This window comes from Camelus ferus, chromosome 23, assembly GCF_009834535.1.
Source record: "Camelus ferus isolate YT-003-E chromosome 23, BCGSAC_Cfer_1.0, whole genome shotgun sequence".
Lineage (NCBI taxonomy): Eukaryota > Metazoa > Chordata > Mammalia > Artiodactyla > Camelidae > Camelus > Camelus ferus.
In genome coordinates this window covers 21805607-21832396 of record NC_045718.1, presented here as the reverse complement: position 1 = coordinate 21832396, position 26790 = coordinate 21805607, and the positions used below count along the sequence as shown (strand labels likewise).

The following is a 26790-nucleotide window of genomic DNA, read 5'->3' as shown; positions in this document are numbered from 1 at the left end:
CATTAGCATCTTATCATTGCTTCCACCCCTCTGAGAAGAGTAAAGTCTACCTGTAGTTTTTATCAGTAGCACTGCTATTCCATTTGAAACAAGCAGTAATTTACAACTTTTTGCTCGAATTCCCCTTGCAGGATAAGGAATGCAGGAGTACACAAACTTAACTGAGTTCAGCAACTCTAGGTTTAAGATCATCTAAATTAGAACACTAGCATTACTTTTCAATTAAAGCCATTACTGACTTAGTTTTATCCTATTGATAAAACAAATTAATAGGCCCAAAGAATGAAGAGACTTCCCACATTGTTCAATGTATGCCATAATGCTGGAACACTTTTGTAATTCATAAAGCTTGAAAATATAATGCTCTTTTACAAATAATTAAAACAAAGCCCTTCTTCAGACCGCAGCTTTTTTCAAACGTTAGTGAAGGGCAACCTGGAAGATGACAGTGAAAATCCATTAATGGTAGACTGCCACCTGCTGGTAAACTATGAGAATTGTGACTTCTGGGAAAAGGCTTAAAAATTAGACCTTGGAAACTGATCTGTATTAAATTCAGTACACAAAATTGTATTTCAGTCCACAAAACTGAAAGTATGTATCTATTGATGAATGTGGTATGATTTGTTCCACATATATTAAAATTCTCAGGAGGTCAGTATGCTATAGATATTAAAGTAAACATGTCTGTCCTCTGAAGAAAAATAATCTGCTAGAATGCCCAAGTGCAACCGTATAGTTTTCAATAAGAAAGTGAGAAGACATATAGGAAATAAGGAGCCACTTACAAACATTAAACTGCCCCATAAACCTCTGGTTTTGATGTGAAGTTTATACTGCACTTGACTTCAGGATTTAACAGGTTTCACTTAAAAGAACTTAAAGACTTAATTTTGATCCTAAAACCTCAAAATTTATTATAATTAACATATAAATTTTTACACATTGGTACCTAAAATGTTATTTACTATCAAATTAGAAAGGGGGAAGGCCTGTTAAAAAGTAAACCAGATAACCATAATAAAGTGATTTCACTCTGAAATTTTTTGTTATCCCATTAACTAAATCATACCAGTAAGATTTCAAAAATCAGCATAATAATATCTATTTGAGAGAAACAAAAAAAAGTAGGCATGCTCTATTGCCCCTACGAAGAGATAAAATCAAACAACCCTAATTTGGGGGAAGAGAGAGGAAAGAAAAGAGTCTAACAGTAAGAAGAAAACCTAAATCACTGTTTTCAGGAAACAGTTATAGGATATTTGCTTTGCAGATTGAGAAACTTTTCTATTCCCCAAAAGAGAAATAATTCTTAACAATGAAGATTGTAACTACAAACAATATAGCTCTTTCAATCCTAATTATAATCATTTCCCATTATGCTGGGAAACAATGTTAGCATCAATAACATGCTGGTTAGCTTCTAAGCATTAAATACTGTATTAATCAACAACTAAGCAGCTCATGTCAGTAAAATCAGCTTGAACCTCATTTGAAAGCCAGAGGGGTGATAACTGAAACAACTTCGGCCATCCAAAGAGGCTGAATGCTAGGCAAAAGGTGAACAAACTTTGGATTCAAACATAGCACCATCTGTACTGATGAGAGAAACTAACTCAAATCCAATTCGTATGCTTAAAAGAAATGGAATTATCAGCAAAGAATCTAACCCTGAGCACGCCCACCACCTAGAAATAAATCTCTAATTAAAAAAAAAAAAAGACAACACAGTTAAGAGATAGAGAAACCTGTTGTTTCTCTACTTCTATCTCAAAACAGGAACTTGCTTCCTAAAATTTCTCAAATGTGGCAAGAACTCTTCAAAATCTGCTCTAAAATGCCAGGATGGCTCATTATAGAAGTCACAACACTGCCTTTTTTCCCTTAATTTCCCTTTTTTATCCATTTTCAGCCTCAGGAATTCTACTCTTTTAGTCATCTACCTCTCACATCTTAAAGATCACCCATTTAAAGAGGTTCGGGATATTTAAAAGTCCTTCTAAACACTAAGGAACTTAAGACATTTCCCAGAGTTCACTGTCAGTTCTAAGTATAGACCCATTTAACAGAAGCATAATCCATACACACACGCATCCCTACACACATATTAGACTGTGGATTATTTATTGGTTTTATTCCCCTTAAAGGTATAACCAAATCCAACATACGGTCAACTGCTAGTGAAAATACAACATCTGTAAAGAAATGAGAGCTGATGAACTACTTTTCCAAGTGAAACATTTTAGGAGATTGCTCTAACCTGGGGCACAGTACATTCGCTCTATGGCATCGCTGTCACAGGAATCTTCAACCTCACTCCACCTGCTAAAATACGTTAGCTGAATGTGTCCTAAAAACAAAACGACAGGAGAAATCAAAACATTTTTCTCTTCCATTTTCTGCAGAAGTGAACTGTAATTACTCCTTTTGTAGCTAAAAACAGTATCATTAAGAATAATGGCATCATTAAGTACTAGAAGCTATTACTGGGGGTGAATTTGCTGCACTGATAATGAAGCTCTAGACAGGAAATGAAGATACTAATTACAAGATAAAACGCCTACTCAGTTAATTGGAAGCAACAGCGAATAAAAAGAAATGCATTTGCAAAAGTTCCTGACCTCTATCATTCAATAAGATGTTGTTTGGGTTCAAATCGCGGCACACAATCCCCTCTCTATGTAAAGCATCAAGGGCTACCACCATTTCAGCTGCCCATCTTTGAATGCAGCCCTCTGGGATGTAAAACCTGGAGTTCAGTGCTAATTTTTTATCAAGGTCCTCAAAAATCTGATGTATTTCCTTGTCTCCTTCTAGTGCTAACCCACTCTCTCCCGTAGTCTTAGAGTCTCTCTGAAATACAGTGGGTTCCTCTTTAGCCAAATCATCAGTTTGATCTGTAAACAGCAATACTTCTTCAGTTTTTAAAGTGTCTGTGTTTACTCGACATTCATCAGCACCTGAGAGCGGGTCAGAAATACAGAGTAAGCTTTCTTCAGTGTTGTTTGCGGTTACTGCCGACTCAACCACGCCAAGTCCTTGAAACTTGGGATCTGAACTGTGTAACAAAGACATGTCTCCTATATTACTGTGATCAACAGCTGCTACAAATAACATCCCAAGATCCCCCTGTGCATAGTGTTTCTCTGCTATACTATGGGATTTAGGCCGAGAGGGATCACTCAGTTCCTCTGTGGCGCCTTCTTCACGAGCTTGGCACTGTTCAGTACTAAGCCTGAGGCACAGAACATCGGGCGTTTCCAATAGTTTACTTTCTATCATGCCTAGATTAGTCTGTGTGAACTTCGTAGGTCCCACCGCTGCACCATCTTTCATTGGCTCCAGTTCCCCAGGAAGATTTACAAGAAGATCGGGTCTTCCTTCATCAGTACCGCTGACATCATCAAAAGCAGCATCTTTAAAGGAAATAACTGGGACCGAGTCATCAGAGCCCCTGCTAATGGTGTCCTGAGACATGAACTCTACCTTGCTTTTACTGGGACTAAAACTCCTGGGTGTGCTGTCTCCATCTGAAAGAGTGAAAAATGGTTTCAAAGATTCTGACTTTAGACTATACAATTTTTCTCCAAAATCAAGTCCTAGGACTTCACTAGTGCTGTCCTTACTGTCTATCCTAAAGAATTCCATGGGGCTGTTTTTAGATCTACTGAGAGAATCTGATGTTCTTGGAGAACTGACTGCTTCTAGGTCATCTTCTCCAGGAAAGAACTTCAGCTCGTGAGCTATCAGCTGTGCGCTGGGGCTGTCCCTGTCAGCAGCAGGCTGTGCTGGGAAGCTTTCCCTAGCTTTGGTATCAACATCATTCCCTTCTGTCTTCACAAAAGGCTCCTCATTCAAAGACCCTGGTTCTATCTTTTCTTGCCCGTACTCATTGCATAATGTTAAATAACTAGTAGTACATTCTTCTTCTGAACTTGAGCCAGAATCCGGCCACTTTGGAGAGCTATCTTGGCCATCATCATCTTGATTGCTATCATCTTGAGAGCTTGGAGTAAGACTCGTCTTTAGAGGCAGAACTTGAAGCATGGCTCCCCCATCACTTCCTCTGGATTCAAAGCTGCTGCTGTCCTGAGGACTGGAAGCGGGCTGTTGCAGCTGAACTTTAGTAAGTGTAGATTTTTTCACTTCCTCAATGTCAAAGCTTTCTTCAGGACTTCTGTTCAGAAACTTACTGATATATGACCAGAGTTTGCCACCTGTGAATAAACACAACCAAGGGAAAAAAAATTGAGAACCCCAAATGAATGGTTACTTACTAAGGCCATCGGAAAAACAAAAAGTATTCTAATAATCAAAAGCAAGCCAATGATACCCATTAAGGTCAAGCATGCTGTAAGAAGCATTTTAATAAAATGTCTTCTTGAAAAATAGTCGAGCTTGGATTTGGGATTCACAACAACAGAGTCTAAATAAAATTTTTGCAATGAAAAAAAACTGAATAAAATAAAATGTCTTTTTATTATTGCTGACTGGTTGAGTAGTTTCAAGCATATCTCCTAATAGCAATTACTTGTAAAATGATAGCCTATTCCTTCCTTTGAAGAAAAACTGGTTATAACAAATACTAACACGAAATTTCACAGCTAAAATTCTACTTTAAAGTTAAATATAATTTATTCTACAAACAGTTCACTATGTTCTGATCTGTTTATTAATTTTTTCAAGCATGGCCCCTTGGTCAAGTGGAAATACATAAAAATGCTACTTAAAATTGTATACTACAGTGGGGAGTGGTGGGGGGGTGGGCAGGGAGTTAACAATATTATTCCATTTTGAAAATGCCTAGTCTAGGATTAGAGGAGAGATTTGGTATCTGATATGCCATTATGCCACTATAAATATAATGACATATTAATAATATTTCCCATACATATCATGTGTAGTATAAGACCTAGAAAAGCAATTGAGGAAGATTAACTGGGCTGCCATTAATAAGGCAAGGTATTGCAATTCTGATTCTGATATATATCAGAAACCTATAAAAACTAAAATCATAAAAATCAATTTCACAGGAATCACGAAAATCAAATAGACATGAAATAATCCAATGTTTTACCAGCAATACTTGTTAGGTAGTTATTTCACCTTATTTTTCCTTTGTTTTGTTTCAACCATTAAAATCTCAACCTCTCTTGGTAATTAGAATCTTTGAATAAATGAACTGTAAGTAGCAAAAACCCACCAAAGCTCTACTGACTAGAGACAGTATTACAAAAAGAAAGGACTGTTAAATTTGATCCAGAAATCTTAAAAACCGTAATTGTGGAAGCATACTTTATGAAGATATAATTATAGCTTCTAAAAATAGGAAATAATGTGTTAAAAATAAAACCCTCTACTAATATGGAGAAGGCATTTTTTTAGCACATTTTAAATTTTGTTATTAAACATCATATACTAAGGGTAACTAAATCTAAGGGGAAATAACCACTGACAGTCAATTATATGTGTAAAAAGGTCAATGAAAGCATCCCAAAGATCTTTCTACTTGGCATTTCACTTTATTTAGAAGAACCCAATACTGTGCCCAGCACAGAGTAAATGCTATCAAGCACAGATGTCATAATATTAATCCTAGGATACTCAGACATCTCCTTCTACCAGTCTATGGATGCAGTAGAACAGTAGTCTTATCCCATTTTGATACTAATTAGTAGTATAGAACATTGTAGTGTTTAACTTTTCCTTCTTGTTTCTTCTTAGCTAACTTTCTGTCCTCACTAAATTATAATCAGTGTTTCATATTTCCCCATATTCAAACTAAAGTTTAAGGATTCATTATATGGCTTTGAAATTCACTCACTCACACACAAAAGAAGCTTTGCATTGATTCTATATTTTTTTTTATTCTTTTGACAATAACCACACTCTTCGTATCACAAATACCTCCACTGTGGCACACTAACAATAATGCCTGCCCTGAAGCTGAGACTCTTGTATGCAATCCAAATAAAATGATACATATTGTTTTCAGTTCTCCTAGACGGTGACTACTGTGAGGACAGGACCAAATCTTTTCATCTTTATGTATCTACTGCCTGTACAGTGCAGGACATGACAGGCATTCACTCACTGATTGTTAACTCAAATGATAATGCATCAGAATGAGATACGCCATCACAAAGTAGACACCATCTGTAGCTGTAAAGTTTTAGGCATCAGCAAGAAACAGTACCTAGTAAAGTTCTAAGAAAAGATGCATTCATTCTTAGACCAATTCAACCTGGATAAGCTGTTTAAATCTGAAATTGAATGTGCTTAAATTCTTTATTTTTACCCCCCAAATCACTCCCTCTTTCTGACTTCCGAGCACAAAAGCTTTAGACCAAACTTGGACTAATTTTTCTACCGTGTTCTTCCTACAACTGACAAGTTTCCAAATCTTGTAAGATCTACCCACAATGTTTCCCACAGTCATCTTCTTCTTTTAATTCCTTTGACCACTCTGTTTCTTGGAATAATGTTATAGGTACAACTAGACCCTACTTTGAGTCCTTCTTGTATCATCTATCATACTAATTGCTGCCCAGTTAATCTATTTTAAAATGCACAGATCTTATCATGTCATTTCTCCATTCAAGAACCCAAATTCCCTTCACCTACTGAATGATGTACTAACTCCTATACAGTAATACAGTATCAACCCATGATACGGTACTCTCCCTCAACTCACCACACATTTCATCTGAATAGAATTTTTCCACATATTACCCATGCTGGGCTTTTGCTCAAACTATACCGACCACTTAGAATTTTCTTTCCTGTTAGTTTCCCCAATATCTGCAGGTCAAAATCCTACCCATTCTTAAAGGCCTTCAGAATTTGTTTTCTTTTACCAATTTTTTTACACCTCCTCATTGAATACATTTCCTATCTTTTTCAGAAGCCTTTATATCACTTCATCCCTCTTGTGACATTTACAACATTCTACTTCACTTTAATATTACTTTTATTCTTTCATTATCTCCTTTATCAGACTGCAGGGTCTTCATAACTGCAAGGAGAGGATTCTGTCTAACGTGTAAAATAACAGGAATTAAATAAATATTTATTAAATTAAGTTATAAAAAGATGACATCTTTACAAATTTTTTGAAAACCTTTCAAGGAAATTTATACACACTAAAAGCGTCCTTATTTTTTGGTCATACTTTCTTCTTATTGTAAAACAAATACAGTTTTATTGTAAAATTTTTTTAAATGTGGAAAAAGACAAGGAGAAGAGCAAAAAAATCTGGAATCTATAAATCACCCATAAACACTATTAACCATTAGTACATTTATTTTCAGACTTTTTATTCACAATTAACATGTTATCATAAATATTTTCTAATTTCATGAGAATATGAACTTGAATGACTGTAAGCATATCCATGTGATAGATATTATGATGCATTTAAATGCTCTTCTACTGTTGAATATTTAAGTTGTTTCTAATCTTTTACTATTAGAATTAAAATAATATCTTTACTTACAAATACTTTTTTAAATTTTATTTTATTGAGTTATAGTCAGTTTACAATGTTGTACTTACAAATTCTTAACGTCTCTGATTATTTTATCAGGACAGAAGACCAGAAATGAAAGTAACTAGACCAAGAAGCATGAATATCCTTAATGCTTCTGACAGTGCCATTAAACTGCTTTACAAAAAAGTTGATCAGAGTCCACTCCTACAATGTGTATTAGTGCCATCCTCACAGCATCTTGCCTATATCAGATATTAGCAAGTTTACCAATTTGATTAATCAAATATAACATCTTGTTTAATTTCCATTCTTTTTATTAGATAAAAATTTTAATGTAACTGTTGGCACTTTATGAAATAGCCTAAATCACAAAATATAAATAGAAAAATACCTAAAAATGAAACAAAAAAAATGCACAAAGACATAAAGGGGAAAGTACTGGAAACAATTCAAACACCAAATGATAGGGGAGTACTTAAATCAGTTACGGTAAATCTGCACAAATACTTTATCTATTTAAAAAATAAATAAATAGTATTTGCAAATACTTACCACAGTGTTTCCCATGTACCAGGTACTATTATAACTGCTTTACATATGTCAACTATTTAATCCTCACATCAACCCTATGTAACTATTATTGTTAATTACATAGTTAATAAGGTAATTATTATTATCCCTATTTTACAGATAAGGAAACAAGCACAGGAAAGTTAAGTAACTTGGCCAAGGTCACACAACTAGTAAATTGTGAGCCAACCTTCGAGCTAACAGCCAGTAGTCTAGCCCTACGATCCCTGTTTTTAATCACTACACTGTACCGCCTTCCTTAATGGACACCTGTATATATGATAAGGAAAGGTGTCCGAAGTACAGTGCTAGGATGAGGGGGAAAAGCAAGCTACAGAACAATATGTGAAATCCATTTATGGTTTTAAAAATCAGACAGGTAAGGAGGGAGTAGAATATGTTTATATGCATAGGAAATTTCTGGAAAATTTCCCTCTATTTCTAGAGAAGAGAAATGGGCATTAAAGTGAATAAGGAGGAAGAATTTTTATTTTTACTTTATATACTTCCATCTGGTTTGAATTTATTTCCTTATATATTAGTGTTATAATTTTTTAAAAACCTAGGTTAATAAAAAGAATCATTTTACCCCTTGGGTTCCCAAGTAACTTGGGAAGAAACTCTTTCCCACCCCCCACTATTTGATGTGTCCATGCTCGAAGGCTTTTCCAATCATTTTCCTATAAACCAGTCATTCATCTTTTCTTATTCAGTATTAAACAATTATATACTGAGCACCTTCTATGTACCAGCATTCCTCTAAATGCTGGGATTTATATGATGAATATGACATAATCCCCAATCTTAGGAGCTGAAAGTTTTAACACACATGGCCTTGACTGAATACATTCATTTTTCTCACCTTTTCTTTTCCAAACAAGAGTTAAAATAAGTAATCCATTAACAGAAACAATAAATGTTTTAAATCTCTCTCCTAAAATCTGGTCTGACATATATAACTGCCTAATCAGCATTACCTGGAAATTTAATAAGCATCTGAAACTGTCATGTCCAACACCAAATCTGATTTTTCCCTCTAAATCTACTCCTAGACTTACAGCTTTCCTCATCTTAGTAAATGAAAATCATTCTTTCAGTTATTTGAGCCCAAAACCATAGAATCATACAAGGCAGAATCATGTCAGTTCTACCTTCAAAACAGATTCAGAATCTCACTACCTCCACCACTAACACTTTGTCCAAGCCACCATCCATTTCACATGGATTGCTGCAACAAACTCTGAACTGGTCTCCCTGCTGTTGCCTTTGCCCTCCTGTATTCTACTTTCCACCAAGCAAGCAGGGTGATCACTTTCACTCCTCTGCTCAATATTCCCCAATGACTTGCTATCTATTAAGAATAAAAACCATGTTCTTAAAGTGGCCTATAAGACCACACAGGATCTGCCCGCCTGCCTCCCCACTTCTCTAAGCTCATTTCCTGCCACTCTTCCATTCTGCTCCAGGCACGCAGACCTTGCTGTTTCTTGTACAGCAAATACATTCTTGCCTCCAGGATTATATACCTGTTCTCTTTTACCAAAATACTCTTTCCTCACATGTCCACATTTGTTCCCTCTCTCATTTCCTTCAGGTCACTGGCCAAATGTTCCCTTCTAAATAACGTGACCAGTCTTCAAACAATAGCAACCCGCAATCCACCCTTCTGGCATTCCCTCACATTTACTTAGCTATTTGCTTATTGTCTATTCTGCCTCTATATTGTAAGCTCCATGTGGGCAGAGTCTTTCTCTCTTTTGTTTACTGCCATATGAGAACTAAGCCTGTATCCCAGAAAATGCTCAATATATTTCTGAGTGAATTAAAAATGGAAAGAAAATGAGTCCAAGAGGCTCATGTGAATCATGAATAGTTCTGTAAGCAAAGGAAAGTTAAAGCCCAAATCATAAATATTCAAGCATTCATATTATGGAGAAAACAATTGTTCAATGTTTACTTTTTTAGTAATAGCTATTCACATATATGAAACAGATGTTTTTATGGTATATGCACAACCTCCTAATTCATGGACATAACAAAGAAAGGACCACTGACATGCAAAAGATAACACATTGTCCATCATCCAGTTCACTTAACTGCTTATGCCAAATCCAAGAAATTACCCTAGATTCTTCCCTCCCTAACCACAAATCCATCACAGGTCCCACTGACTAACCCAGAAGACCATGCCATCATCATCTCTTGCTTAGACTACTTTATTAGCCTTCTCACTGCTTCCCTTCTTGCCCTTCTGTAATCCATTCCACATACAACAGAGTGACCTTCTTAAAATGTAAATCAGACCTTGTCACTGCTTAAAATGCCCAATGGTCTCCCAATGAACTTGAATAAAAGCCAAAGTCCTTACCTTGCTGTACAAAGCTATCTACCTGCTTCTCCAATAGCCTCATATATCACTACTGCCATCACCTACTAGACTGCAACTGAACCATCTCCTTTCTTTTTCACCCAACATTCCAAGTTTGTTGTTGCCTTTGATTTCTTATACTGATCCCTATACCTGAAATGTGCTTCCCCTTACATCCAAAGGGTTCTTTTGTCATTCAGAAGTCCTCTTAAATATCACCTTCTTAGAGTGTGCTTCCTTGACTGACTAATCTAAAGTAATCCCCTAGTCATTCTCAATTAAATCTCTCTATGTTAAAGATCGGTATAGTCCTTATTATTAGCCAATATTATCACGTTTTTGTTTTTCTGTTTGACTCTCCACAACAAACTAAGAATATTAAATGAATCCAGAGTCTCTATTTGCATTATAATTTAATACCTCTGTATTGTAAAGTCTCCTTAAAATTAAACAATAAACACCTGAAATGAACAGTCAAGAGATTCCTGCCCCCTCCCCCATTTTAAATAATCAAGGAAAATAATTCTGTGGTCATGTGACCATTCAAAGGCAGGCATGGTCAACAATAAAGGGAAAAAGACTTGGTAAAGATAGTCTAAAACAGTGAAAAATTTGAAAGCCACATAATTATAGCTTTAAGGCAGATTATAAAGATTTTCTATAGTAATAAAGCAAAACCAGTTGAAATATCAGCTTTAGGGAGTATAAAAGAAGGTGAGAAGATGACACAAGAAAAAACAAAGAAGTACTTGGAGAAGGAAGAGGAAGAACAGGAAGAGGAAGCTGCCAACAGCAGAGGTAAACTAGGATTGAAAATTTGCCACAGATAATCTCCAGCATGAATAATCCACACTGGGTAATAGAATATTGACTATAATTACATTCATCCTCCTGACCTTGTTCTAAATTATTATGGATTATTACTACGCAAGTTATTTTGTTCCACACCAGGGGTGGCTGTATTTCGCTATCAGATGACATGACCTCTAATTCAATAATGTCTGTAATGCACTGGTATCCTCAGATAAAAGCTGTCTATAATGTCTGAACAAAGGTGAATTAGTTATCCAATTCACACACGCAATTAACTCTCTTAATACCTGAGAGACCACGGAGCCCCTTCTGAATTTCCTATTAAATACTACATATGGAGGTCTTCCCTCCATCTGTAGTTATCTTGTGCTGTACTTCATAATAAACAATATTAATAGTTTATTGCCCCCGTCAAAAATCTTACATTAGTTATCATAAGAAACCTCATTTCACAAAGCAATGACTCATTTTCCTGGGAAAATGCATTAAATTCAAATGTTATGCCTATTAGTAAAGCACAATAGTTCTTTATGCTCAGTAATGAAAAATAAAAACAGCTTCATGAAACATGGAAAATATTTTTTTACTATTTTAAGAACACCTCTCAAAAGCCAAAAGGCAATATTTATTACGCAGGTTTATATTTATATGCTGTGTTAATTGCAAACGAAAGACTATTTAAATTCAGATATTAAAGGGTAAAAACAAACCAAAACACAGTATTTTTTTTTTTTGCCACCTGTTCCCTTTATTAAAAGCTGAAATTTCATAAATAGTTTGAAGGCAAGGCACTGTGCCTCGGCTTTGTACCCATATGCGATGCCAATGGCTGTATTCGTAAAAACCGAGATCAGAAGAACTAGGTAATGTCAAACGTTAAACAAATACCTGCACCTTCTAAAAAAGGAGGTAATTAATTCTTCAGGGGATGCTTTTCATTTTAGTCATCTAACATTAATGCGTCTTTTCGGCAGAGAACGAGAACAAAATTAAATCCCTAAAATAAAACCTAGTTCTCTTAGCACACATTCATATTAAAGTTCTCAACATACTAGACTAATTCTAAGAGTAAGTAAATGAAGTATATCTAAGAATGTGGCTATAGTTCAAATGAAATCTGCTGCTCACCTGGGCTTTCGTTTTCCCGCACAGCTCAAAGTAGGGAGGAGAGCAGAGGAATAAGGAGACAGTTTCTTACATGTGTTTCATATGCTTTTATCCACTCAAGTGATGACAGAAGTAAGGACACTATATAGAAACTTAAAAAGCTAAGTAGGTGACATTCTTTACTCCATAAACAATTTCAACTACAAACCAACCTTCCGCGTGCTGCAGCACAAGAAACACCGACTCCTCAGAAATGATGTACTTGTGCAGACACACCATGTTGGGCACACGGCGGGGGATGATGGTCTTTCTGTTCCTGCTGTATTCACTGCTCTTCCTCAGACCCTGACAGAGAACGAAAAGGTCAGCGGTACCCTCAGTTGCCTTTGGAGCCTGCTGTGCTCTGTGTTTATCAACCAAACTAATCTATCTGAGTTACTCTGGGCTTCAGAGAAACCACTCATCTGCTGCTCTATGCCCCTCAGTCCCTGGAGGCTCTGCTGATGGCATCTGGCGTGAATCCAGAGAACGGAAGATGCCACAAAGCTGCCATTAAAATCAATTACGTGGGTCAGTGTTTTTATTAGAGATGCTCTCAGACTAAGTCATCAGGATGACACACAGCTATTTCTCTATGACCTTTTCTTAAGTTTTATTTTACTTACGTGTATGTTTAAAGCAGTAGACATTGCAAGATCAATTCAAATCTGAGACACAAAAGGTATGCCTGGATTAAACAGGCAATCACAGAATTCCATTCCAAAAAAGCATAAAGATCATTTTAAGCTTTCTCCAAAGGAACAAGGTGTGTATAGTTTCTGGTGTCATACGGTTTAAAAATCTGGGGAAATGCCAGGGATAGAGTATACTCATAACTAGAAATTTATTTCAGTATATGTCAATGTGACCTACTGCCAAGCTTATATGTAAAAAAAATAGTATCAGAAAAATACAAAACTAATCTGAAATCATTAATTCTGGATGCTGTGGAAATGCTTAAATTAGGATATTTTTAGATTATGGAATCATGGTCCACTTCAAATATGACTTTGAAATTACAAAATTAAGGGGGTATTCTTCCCTTATTCATTTAATTAAAAAATGAGTTATATAGAGAATCAAAATTGAATTTAGATAAAAGACAGGGCCAGGGATATAGATAATACTTCCTCAAAGACCCATGATAAAGACTTTAAGGCGAAATTTCAGCTTTTACAAACTATAATCATAATCAAAGGTATGACTGTGTGTGGTTTTCATAAATTATGCAAAATGTATTTAAATTACACACTATACATTTAAACTGCGTGAAATGAGCCTACAACTTATCCTAATTATTTCCTCCATACTCTATAACCTACGACTCTTTTTAAATGTATCCTATAGTGTATTCATCAACTGTATGCAAGGATACAAAGCAAAATAAACAGATCACTGCAAACATAAAAGAACATTCAAACACCCAGAAAAAAATTAAGTATTTTCTTTCAGAAGCGCAATTTGAAAATAAATTTCTAAATTCATTAAACATACAAATTCTACTCACTTTTAAAATGAATGTCTGTTCTGTCCTTGTGTCCATTACAAGTAAAACCTACATAAAAGACATGAGAAATAATTTATTTACAATACAAGGAAACATTAACTCATAACTTCTTTAAATTATTTAAAGGTTTGGGGGGAAGTGTAGAAATTGATTCTGCCAAAATTGTTAATTTCTGAATAGACTTTTTTTTTTTAAATCACCAAATCACAGGATTAAAATAGTCTTATCTAAAGAGGGTTTCCTTTCAAAAAATGGTCATATTTTTAAAACACTACTATGTTTTCCTAGATTTAAAATATATTTCTTAAAAGGAAAAAACTATTTTAGAAAAAAATTTTTTCCTCATGAAATATACATAGTTAAGAAGAAGTAAAAAAATTTTTTTACAAAAACTGAAGTCTCAGTTTTCTTCCTAAAACCTCTAATATAGCAGTTTGCTACAAGGTGATTTCAATAACTCAGGCTCTGACCCAAGGCACCTTTTAGGTACTGCTTCTCCACCCTGGACTCATCCTTACCTCCTCTCTTTCCATCAGCAAAGCCTGCCAGCTTTATCTTTAAAATGTAGCCAGAATCTAAACTCACCTCACAGCTTCCACAGCTATTACCCTGAATGAAACAAAGATTTACCTGGATTATAACAATGTCCTCCCAACACATTTCCCTGTTTCTGTCTTTGCTGCCTTATGGTCTGCTCTCAAAATAGCAGCCAGGGTTTTCTTTTTAAAACATAAGCTATATCATGTCACTTCTCTCATTCAGACAAAAGGCATATATACAAAAAAGGACGTCAAGACCGCCCATCATCTCACATATTGCCCCTCAAACTACCCACTCCCTCACTACTCCACTTGATAAAAGGAGTGAACAGAGAGGGAATTATCCTCTCATATTTATATTTATAGTTTATATTTAATAAATATATTTAATATTTATATTACATATTTTATATTATGTTAAACTTTTATCATTTTGGAGACACTATAGCAGAGGCTGGCAAACCTCTTCTGTAAGGATGCAGCAGACAGTAAATATTTTAGGCTTTGCAGGCCCACGTGGTCTCTGGTGCAGCTACTCAGTTCTGCCGCAGTAGCACAAAAGCAGCCACAGTCTGAAACGGGTGGGCCGTGGAGGGAGAATTTACACCACAGGAATCTGCAAACACTGTCAACAGGGCTTTTTTTCCCCTCGCCCTCCAGAGAGTAGGGAGTCAAAGGTGAAAGAAGATGTCAAGCTTGGGAAAATAAAAGAATGTGGAGAAGAAACAGAGGAGCTGAGATAAGGAACCAATTTAAGGCCTGATGGTGGGGAGGGTACAGCTCAAGTGGTAGAGTGCATGCTTAGCATGCATGAGGTCCCGGGTTTAATTCCCAGCACATCCTCTAAAAATAAGTAAATAAATAAACCTAATTACCTTCCCCTCAAAAAAGTTTTTGAAGTAATAGTGACAACTTCATCTTTGACCCCTCTTCTGAGGGCATGACCTATACTATTAAACTCCATTTAATTTCAATTGAATATTTCTACATGTAACTCCAAAACTGATCTCTTCCTCTTCCCATCCCCCCTAAAAACTAAACAAAATCCTGTTTCCCTCTTACAGTACTGAATAACACCACCACTCATGTAACCCCCACAAAGCACAAAGCTCCCTAAGTCACTGTGAAATCTTCCCTGCCCCCAACCTTCATAACCAGTGACCAAGTCCAGTCAATTTTACCTCCTAACTATTTCTCTTATCTGCTCTTTACTCCTTCACCTACCACGTTTTAAGTGTTTTACTATGCGCTATGCTTTAGTTAAGTGTAATCATTGTTAATTCTTTCAGTTACCCAGTAAGCTAATTTTACCATTCCTACTCTAAATATGAAGACATTGAAGCCTCATCTGTAGAAGCTATACTGATAGATGATAATAATATATACCATTGGTGAGAATTTCAGCAAGATAAGCTTTAAAAGCACTTGGTATAGCCAGTTGTTATTATTACTGCTCTCACTATTATTGCTTCTTGCCCCTGAAATGTTCACCCAGCCACTTACCAAATAAGTACTCATCTTTCCATATTCAGCTCAAATGTCATCAACTCTTTTCTTCCTTTGTTCTCCCACTGTATACAGTACCAGCACCTTCAATTTGGTTTTATTTGGTCCCTTGTCTATATCCTAACCAGATTTCAAGCTTTTTATCAGCATGCTGTAAGCAGAACAATGGTCGCCAAAGATGTTCATGCCTTAATCTCTAGAACTTGTGAATATGTTGTGTGACTGGCAAAAAGGACTCTGCAGATGTAATTAGGGTACAGACCTTAAAACATATTACCTTGGATTATCTGACTGGGCTCAGCCAAATCACATGAACCCTTAGAGAACTGTCTCTGGCCAGAAGTGGAAAGTATAAAAATGATATGGCAGAAGGGGAAATCAGAGGGATTCAACGTATGAGCGGGACTTGCGGTTGCTGGCTCTTAGATTTAGAGGCCCACGTGTAAGCACTGGCGACAGCCTTCTAGGAGCTCACAGTAAACACGAGAAGGAGCAGGCAGCTTCTAGGAACAAAGACTAACCCCTACCCGAGAGTCAGCAACCAGTCCTACAACCGAAAGGGAAAGAGTTCAGCCAACAACCTGGATGAGCTTGAAAGTGGATATGCCCCCAGAGATTCCAACAAGGAATGCAACCTGCCAGCACCTTGATTTTAGCCCAGTGCAACCCATGTCAGATCTCTGATCCAAAGAACTTTGACATAATAAATTTAGTTGTTTTACGCCACTAAGTTTGTGGTAATTTGTAATGCAACAATAGAAAACTAATACAGGGCAGAAACTATACTTCCTCCAATACATAATCTATTCATCTCCCATATGTAAGTGTTCAATAAACAAACATATGTGAATGAATTCAGGTGTAAAAGTTTTTTTTGAAGGTAGATAGCAATATGGGAATGGAGCTTAGAAAATAAGTCAGGACTAAAGATGTACAGTATTTGAGCATTCTCCATAAAAATAACAGCTAAAGACATGAGAACGTACCCCACTGGGATGCTTACTTTATACCAGGCACTGTGATGGGGTTTAAAAAATTAAATCACACAATGCATTCAACAATCCAATGAGGTAGGTATACTTTTATTAACCAATTTTACAGATGAGGAAACAAACATAAAATGGTTAACCTGCCTATGCTCACAAAGCTAAGATGCGCTGGAGGTGAAATTTAAATCCTAGTGATCTGGCTCCAGGGTTCTTCCTCTTTAACTGCTAAACTATACTATTTATGTCTGTACATACATAGCTGGAATATTGAGGGTATATAAGGCAACAACCAAAAGTACGGTGAGAAACATCCAAAAAACCCAGAAAAATATAGTGGTTTGGATGTCAGGAAAAGACAATGTTTAAAATATAAGAGTAATCACCTGTATAAAACAACAAAGAGAAGCCACGAAGAATGAAGACTAAGCAAGGACTACTGCCTAAGGCAGTTAAGAAGTCACTGATAACTCTGAATATCACCTTATGCAGTGAACTGGTGGGGACAGAAGCAGACTGCTCTGAGTTAATGATGGGTGATAAGAAAATGCAGACAACATATGTAAGTCTTTCCACAGAGAAGTATGTCAGAAGAAGGAAAAACACTAAAATGAAAGAGCTGCTGGGATCATCAGGTTTGAGCTATTTTCAGGTGGGTAGACCTAGTCTCCCATAATTTCCCTTTGAGCTATATTCACCCAATCTTGAACCTCCAAGGCATGGAAGCACATTCAGAGAACTTGAACCTTGACAGTTAAATTAACATACCATGAGTACAAAAGGAGACACCAAGGCCCTCTCTGCAGAGGAGGACTCCATAAACATTTACTGAGTCTGTGAAGACATTTCAGTGTCCCTTAAATCTCAGTTGTTTTCACATCAAGTTGTGACTCTTTTAAACCACTCACCAGATTTCAACCCTATTTAAATAATATACATTTATATGAAATAGAAACTGTTTCACTAAGTAATAGGTAAGGAAGCTGTCCAAAGGAAAGAACTTTTTCCTACCAGAAACCTCTTAATTGACTGAACAGAATATATGTGTATAAATCAGGAATGATATCTCTTTCTGGTACCCACTTAGCCACAGAGCATGAAGTGCATCAGACAAAAAGGCAAATTAAGATCGATAAACATGGCTGAGAAGCACTGCTTTGTTTATATTTACTTTTTTCTACTACCAAGTTTGTTCACAACTAGACAACGTTCACATTGAGGCAATAAACACAAGAACATATGTGATTTTTTTTAAATGTGCCCTTTGACTGTCAATTTCTCCCAAACAGGTGTTGGCTAAATGATTATAAATTGGCCTCTGGATACACCTCTTCAACTGAGCCGTACAGGGCTGGTGATAATATAATTAGACCTAAAAACATCAGGCTGGTGAATGCTTTCCATCTGTTTGGCAATAATGTTTAGTTAACAATAGTCTTTAAAAGAAGCACCTTCAACTTCAGTTCTTAAAGTTATTTATAGAGCCATTCTTAACACACCAGCACTCCTGCTAACAAGAGCTTTAGCCACTTGGAAATTATTAGCCATACGGCTGTATACAAAGAGAAACGACTGCATTTAACATCTGTATCTTTCCAAATTTACACGCTTCAACCTCGTTTAGAGTCATTTCTTAATGAACAGTGCTATGGCGCTACATTAATATTATAGTTGCATGCACAAAGATCGTAAGGAGCCAAACATTTTTTTAATGCCAACAGTGGGCCAATCTGTAATGAAGCTGTCAGCATAAAGGACAAAATAATAGCTTCTTTAACCCTCAAACAGAATTTGTTCATTTGTGGACTAGAACACATCAATTTAAAAACTGCTCATGGGTCTGCTCACCTTTATAAAGACAAAAATCTAATCTGGTACTAATTTGATACAATTGTCTTTCCAATAAAAGGTTCCTAAGACTATCTTTTATTTTATGGTAAAACAAGTACTAAAACTAAAACTGTCATGACATAATTATCTTCGATAGCATACCTTGCTGAGAGAATACAATTAATGTATTTTTCCCTTTCATTTTTCAGTTACTTATCAGCACTATATTAGCATATGGTCTAACAGGAGAGTTTACTCCAGCTTTATCCACAGTAATATATAAAATGACTCCTCTGACCTGGGGGGAAAAAAAGCAAACAACTTATGCCTTAAGGGTTAGCCTCCTCTGTTCTTCAATTCCACCAGCACAATGAGACTTGCCTACTCCTCTTTTACAGCAGTAGTAGAAAAAGCTCCAACTGATTACAGGGCTGGGTCTTTTGTCAGTTGGAATGGAGGAGGCCCAATGTTTAACTAGGTATCACTTCTAGAAAGATAGGAGGGGTGGGGGAGTATAACAAAAGTATCAAGTGATGAGTATTTTTTAAGTATATGAAAAAATAAATTTGAAGAAAAGGAAAGGGATAAATAGTAATAAAGGCACTATAATATAAAAACAGATAAATATATGTTCATGTATGACTGAAACATTATGCTGCACACCAGACACAACATTGTTAACTGACTATACATCAATAAAATATATATATATACCCAAGACACTATGATTGTGGTGAGGAAGTATGATGGAGAGCTCCCTTCAGTGAGAAAGGTGTGTCACCCATGTTCGAAAAAAAGTTTAGATACTTAATTTAAATATTGATATTCAAAGCCTGAAAGTCTCTAAAAATAACTTCAGCTCTAATTCCTTTAAAAAGAAAGACTATCTGGATAATATGAGGGAACATCTATCTCTACTTTGGTGCCAGTTACCTCACAGGACTCCAAAACAATTAATAAAAGGTTTTTTTTTTTAATGTTTAAGAAAAGCCTACAGAGATAGTCATACAGGACAAACTCAGCCCTTCTCTTAATGGTGTCAGAGTACTATTCGTGTTTGCCAGATGTCATCTAAATGGACTTCAGTTGTGCAAGTTATACTACTAGGAATTCACACACAAATAAATGTATCCGAGAAGAAGGAGATCGACATAATAAAGAAGTGAGAGAAAACTGAGAAGCTCAATTCTGCAAGTTACTTTTTTCTCAGCAGAGCTCCAGACGGATATCCTTACCATATTCTCCTTTAAAGACAGCTTACACTTAACTTGACCGTTATTTAATGGGTTATTAACTACACTCATTTTGGCAGCATTACAGGAGCTGGTAATGTTATTCTTCTCCAGAAATGGTTTTGAACAACAAATCTAGAGCAATAAGCCTTTGCTTTCCCTGCCAATACCACATGATGATAATCAAATATTATTGATATTTACTGCTAAAACCCATCTCATTTTACATGTTTATAGTATCCAAAATGTATTTCTACTGCTAACTGTTCATTCCATACGTTATTCTTACGAGGTATATCTTATACAAATGCAACTACCAGAAAACAAAGAGTACTAGGTGACCTTTAATACCAACAAATCTCCCCAATGCGGTCTAATTTTTTCTCTGACATCAGTAGGATAGCAATGTTCCCTGTATCACTGCCCAGCAACTCCAAAAGCAAAAGACACTGAGCCTATGGCTTTTGTCCATAAGAAACTGCAGCATTCAGAGCATCAGTATGAACAGACTGTGTAGAGGCACTTCTCTCATATTATGCCATGAAACCATTCTGTTCTGGATGGTCACATGCTCACAAAAGTTGTTTCACTGGTGAGAACTGAAGTATGAAGAGTAAAATAATGCCATAGATACTTATAACGCTATCCTAAAGGATATTTTCATTTAGAACTTTCAAGGATCTATTTTCAGCAAAGCATAAAAGGTAACCCTATAATTTAAGGGGAACAGAAAAAAATTCTTTGGAGTCTTATTAGTGTTTTATTTGTGCTAGAACTTCCAACAAGTGAGCAGACAATCCAAAGAGTATTGTTTTGTGGATCAACGGCCAAGCCAAAAAATCACTGGCCAACTTAGAGCAAGGTGAAATATCTTTTTGAAGTAGGCTGAGTTCTTTAGGCTTCTATATAACCTAGAAATATCTTCAAAGACAGGAAACAACAGAACTAATCTGCTAGGATTCAACTGTATGAAGGTAGTACTCAAGATCCACATTTCTTTCCAGTTATTAAAGTCCAAAATACCATAATTCAAAATATACTTTAAATGTTTATCCAAATACATTTAACTCCTAGAAACATCCCTTATTTCAGTTTACCTAATTCTCTTATCCACCTTAACTTACCAGCAAATTGGGGCTGGGATATGGGGCGAAAGAACCACATTAGGAGGAGCACGGAACACAAAACTAAGCGGCAAATAACTGATTTTTCTATAAGAAAACAACTAATTTTAGATTTCTTTAAATGCTCAGACATTTGCAAAGGTTTGAGTATGCTAATTTTTTAATTAAAAGATACTTCAGCAGTGAAAGCTCTTTCATATGCACTACTGATTCTTCATCAAACGTTAACTTTCCAACTTAACACCAGTATAGCCGGTGGCAGCCTGAAGGTTTACCATCTGCTGCTACCCAAAGTCACTGTGGCCACCTTCAGAACATATGCATCAAAGCCTGGAGATAAGAGACTGAAGGAATACTGCCTAAGTCAGCATAAGGGCGATGACGAACCCAGAGGCAGGCAATGGGCAAGCTACCAGAAAATTCAGAACATCATGAACGATCAGTGACCTCTTAGAACACGTACCCAAGGTCACAAGGGACTCTAGTGGCTGAACAAAAAGACAAGAGAAATACCATCTTTAATGGGATTTACTTAAATAAATTAAGTAAACATGATGATTTTTCCTTTGAAAAAAAAAGGAGGGGGGCCTAGTCATTTTTTAAATCCCCTATAATTTTATTTAAAGCAAGCATACAATAAAATGAGATATAAAACTGAAGGTGTACTGGTCAGTGAATGATAGCAAAGGTATACATATTTTTCATACAGTCATAAAATAAGACACTTTGCTTTGAAAGGTTTGTTTTCTGGGTATCATTATACACAATCCAAATGTTACCCAAGGTAAATGTACTCTGAGATGAGGTTTTATAAAAATCCACAAAATATTAAAAACACTGATTTCTGGCTACTCAGAAATGTCATTTATTTAAGGTAATGATTACATTCACCACAAGACCTCATATAAAAACAAAATACTGTGGTATCTTTTAAACTACTAAAAACAAAGAATCTCAAGAACCTGGCTATATTCAATTATAATATAGACTAAATGGCATATATTCATCTAAAGAGAAATTCACTAATATGAAATTTTCTTATACATCATCTTTGATTTCTGGGTTGGGTTTTTGGGTTTTGTTTTTTTTTTTTTTTTTTTGGTATCTTAAATGTAGCTAGAAAAAAATCAATAGGGAAAATATTTTTAGAATATATAAAGCAGCTTTTAGTTCTTGGTTTTAAAATGGCTACAAATGCATTTAGTTTGCATTAATTCTAATTTTAATCCAGATTTTTAAAAATTCTTCAAAGCTTCCAACAGGGAATGAATTATAAGTTAATTTAAAACTAGGGCATTATTAAGCATTCATATAAGAACTGTCATAATGAAGCCCATTTGTCCTGCCCTCTTTTTAAATTGAACACAACCTGTTGAGTACAACTATCTATGGTTTCTATAACTGAATACAATACTGTCTTGTGTGTGTGTGCCCCACATGAACACAATTCATGCCTTTGTATACTTAGTAACTTCAATAATAATCATGATGATTTTTTAAAGGATCACAGTTTGTCGTTGTGATAGCTAAAAGTAGAATAAATGCTACCAAAATAACTTTATCTTCTTAGATATGTTATGAATATATTATGAATCATAATATCAAAAAAAAAAAAAAGAAGAATCACATTTTGGTGGTGCTAAAACAGATCTGCAAATACAAGTAAGTTTCTCAAAATTCAAAGGCCATTCATTCTTACATTGTTTCATTCCTCCAAGGGACACTGAAATATGCTTGGCAAAGTTTGTTTTCTGTGACAGACTAATATCAGGATCAGAAACAATCAAAAGGACTTTAAAAATGTTTGTCTACATCCCATCTTAAAGCCACCTGGCCAAACTCGGATTATTCATCCTTAGGCAAATAGCTAAGTATGGTCCTGCCTTAGAGCAATGAAAAATACATGTGATTCTCCAGAAAATAATCCAGGGAGTAATTATTTCAACCACAAATATGCATTTTAAATCTCTCATATTCCTGTTAGTCAAATGTCAACGAAAGTGAGCCATTCTTCAAGAACATCTCAAACTAAGATGTGAGGTTAATGATTTACTGAATAATAAAGCTATCACAAAATGACTTTTTTATATATATGAAAAATGTTTTATTTTGTATAATTTTTAAAATCCTAGGCCTATACATCTATTACCTCATAAAACCTGCTTCCAAAGGATATGGTGTGTCTTTGTAAGAAAACAGGATATAAATATAGCAAAAGGCAGAATACAAAAGAGAGAAATTGGGTTTAAAACAAATGCTGAAGAGCTAGAAAAAACATCCACTTAGGAAGCTGTTCTCAGATGCAAATGATTTAAAAGCTAGATCTCTACACCTTTGTCATTCTCATTTTGATTGTTTTCTGTTTTTGCGAAGCAACTTGCCCAAGGCCACAAAGAGATTATGCTAAAGAGAGGTTAAAACTCTAAAGTTCTGGGTTTATAAGCCCAAATTCAGCTCATGTCATTCAATTCCATAATGAAACCATTTATTCTGTTTCTTTGGTTTGAATTCTGAAGTTCACTTGGGATAACTTGACACTTAAATTTCGATGAAAATTAATTGCATTAAAAGTATAGTCTGTTGTATTTAGCTTTAGATCCTTCTTATTTGCATTTGCTAGAAACAATTAATACTCCAGTGCTGACATAAACTATGTCCATTCATACTCTGATTTAATATTTTCATTCTGCTACTAAATGTGCTCCATAAATCAGTCCCTAAAAAGCAGCTAATATGTCCACATATTTTTTCTATAGTGTTCAAAACTGATACAGTGTGTACTCAGTCTTTGCTATCTTATAACGATAAAGGATGGACGCACAGGCTGCATCTTCATGTCAATCAATACGTATCCAACTAAGTTGCCGATGTCAGAGACAGCCTGATGCCAAGTCGCAAGAAAATGCTTTAAGGGCAAGAAAGCCTTAAATGTTATTATTTTTAAGTGTTTTAAATGAGTTTTACACTTTTGTAGAGATGGAGTTGAACTTCTGGTATTGATTAAAATTTAACAATGTTCTAATATGACCCAGAAATTTTATTTAGTATAAGAATACAATGTATTCATGTTCTAAAAAAATTCCAAAATATTTTAAAGTGCATACGAAACCCAAAGAAACAACACTCATTCTCAAATGGACAGTTTTACTTACTGCAGTAACTTCCCTGCCAACAAGCTACAGGTGTATTCTGCAACAGAAGATGGAAGGGCAGGAGGATGAATGTTCTGACAGTTTTCAGTTCAAACTACCCTCTTGCTCTGATCCTGAAGGTGTAGTATTATCTTGAGGTGCAGACTCACAGAGTATTTGAAATCTTAAAACACATGTATTATCTCTTTTTGTCCCATTTATAGCTATTCAGCAAGCATTCACTGAATCCTTACTACGTGGACAGCACTGTATTTAGTTAGGCATTATCAAAGAAAATAAAGAGGGATAAGATACGGTTTCTCCCCTCTAGGATAGGTTAACAATATATTTAAGGCAATTAAGGGCCTACAAGCGAAAATGATACACAACTGAATGCTAAGCTAAATTCAAAGACAGGAAAGATGAAGATGAGAGTTATGGAGGAGGTAAGCTTTCAGCTAAGTCTTGAAGAACGGACTAAGTATAGGTGGGCAGGAAGGAAAAAAGAAGGAAGAATTCTAAGAGTTGAAGAAGCTAAATAGAAAGTCCTGAGTCTCCTCTACCCCTGTATTTTGTATTCATTTGGCCTGAAATACTCCTCTGTGAGCAAAATCCTACTCCTTCCTCATGTCTTTGCTTTGCTTACTCTTAAGAAGCCTCTGGAGAGATCCAAGCTAGGTACCTCCTATACGTTCTCACAATACCCTGGGGTACTTCCTGTATGTTCTCACAGTATTTTCTCCTGTATGTTCTCACAATACTCCAGTGTACTTCCTTCACCCAAAGCAGTTTCAAACTGTATTGTAACTATCATTTCCCACTGAACTACGAACTCTGAGAGGGTAGAGACTAGCTGTTTTATTCACCATCATGTCTCTAGTGGTTAATATCATACTTGGACATACAGCAGGAGCTCAACAAATCTTTGCTGAATGAATGAACGACTGAATGAGAAAACAGAAATGGAAAAGACATGGAAAAAAATGGTGAGAAGGCAGGCCAATTAGAATAAATGGTCCCTACTTGGAGGGCATTATGCTAAGTGAAGTAAGTCAGAGAAAGACAAATACTGTAAGATATCACTTACATGTGGGATTTTAAAAAATTACAACAAACTAGTGAATATAACAGAAAAGAAACATGACTCACAGACGTAGAGAAGGAACTAGTGATTACCAGTGGGGGGAGGGAAAGGGGAGGGGCAAGATGGAGGTGGAGGATTAAGAGCTACAAACTATCAGGTATAAACTAAGCTACAGGAACATATTGTACAACATGGGGAATACAACCAATATTTTATAATACCTATAAATGGAGTATAACCTTTAGAAATTGTGAATCACGATACTGTATACCTGTAACATATAATATTGTACATCAACTATACTTCAATTTTTAAAATATGATATTGTAAAATAAATAAATGAAGTTTAAAAAAAGCATAAATGGTCCCTACCTCTTGTAAGATAACATAAGTAGAGAGGTATCATTCACTCACTCATTCATTTTTTCCAACACATATATATTGAGTATCGGCTGCTTCTAAGTCACTATGCTAAATACCAAAACTACAAAATTAAATAAGACATAGCCACTAAGCTGGTGTTTGACATGTTATACAGGTTTATTCTCTGAAGACACATATCTTCTGCACAGGATTTAGACTATCTTTTCTGTTTAATACACATCAATAAACACTGAACCAAAATATTTTAACATGTTCATTTTGGGGAAAGAAGAAGAAAAATACTTGGTATTTGAAGCATATGAAGGCTTGTTGGAGGAAGCATAGAAATAATATCAAAAACTACCACACAATATGGATGAATGCTATGACAGGTATGTTCAAGGCAATAAAAGGACACAGCAAAAAATATTTAAATCAGATAGCAGAGGTAAGCAAGGAGCCTTCCAAGAGAAGACAACAATTAAGAATGAGACAAAATTAAGTGAGGAAGGAAAGAAAAAGTCACTCCAGGTAGGGGGTACATCATGTGTAAAACATGGAGCTTTTTGTACCTTATAAGTTAACAGGGCTGTAGCCAAGAGAGCCTGTTGAGGTGGTCTGGGGAGAGGTCTCTGTATAGCTAAGAAGTCTGAACATTATCTTAAAAACTATATGAAAGTATTAAAGGCTTTTAAACAAGAGAGTTATTAGTTTTAAAAAAACCACTTTTCTAAAGCATCAGTTTTATGAATTATTCTGGCAACAGTGTTGGCAAAGAACTGGAGGAAAATTAGACCAGAGGCAAATAACAGTGTATCTTAAAAGGGGGATAAAGAAAATACTTAGAATGCCTAAATTTTAGTTTGAAACAGTTGAAGGAAAGATAGGTTAGATGTAACCAGCAGTACCTGGAAGGGACCGAGTCAACCTGAAATGATTATTCTAGCTATATGTCACCTACAGGACTCTTTCGTCCTTTTTTGTTGAAAAACATTCGTTAACAAACTGAAAAAGGTCAACAAAGACATGCTGATCAAAATTGTGCATGCCATGAAGCTGAGAGGACTAAATAATGTGTTAAGTTTTACATTCTCTGAAATAC

The 26790-nt window shown here is 35.6% G+C and overlaps 1 protein-coding gene across 4 annotated transcripts in view; it reads right to left on the bottom strand.

Annotated features, from left to right (window-relative positions):
• RPS6KC1 (ribosomal protein S6 kinase C1) overlaps positions 1 to 26790 on the bottom strand; it is a 142702-nt gene that overhangs the window by 24973 nt on the left and 90939 nt on the right. For all 4 annotated transcript variants that reach the window (XM_006193290.3, XM_014566511.2, XM_014566512.2 and 1 more), the window contains 4 exons: positions 13894 to 13941; positions 12560 to 12692; positions 2622 to 4217; positions 2261 to 2350 (listed from right to left, as the gene is read on the bottom strand). In XM_006193290.3, the coding sequence (XP_006193352.1) occupies positions 2261 to 2350; positions 2622 to 4217; positions 12560 to 12692; positions 13894 to 13941 (1867 nt within the window). The remainder of the gene's footprint in view (positions 1 to 2260; positions 2351 to 2621; positions 4218 to 12559; positions 12693 to 13893; positions 13942 to 26790) is intronic.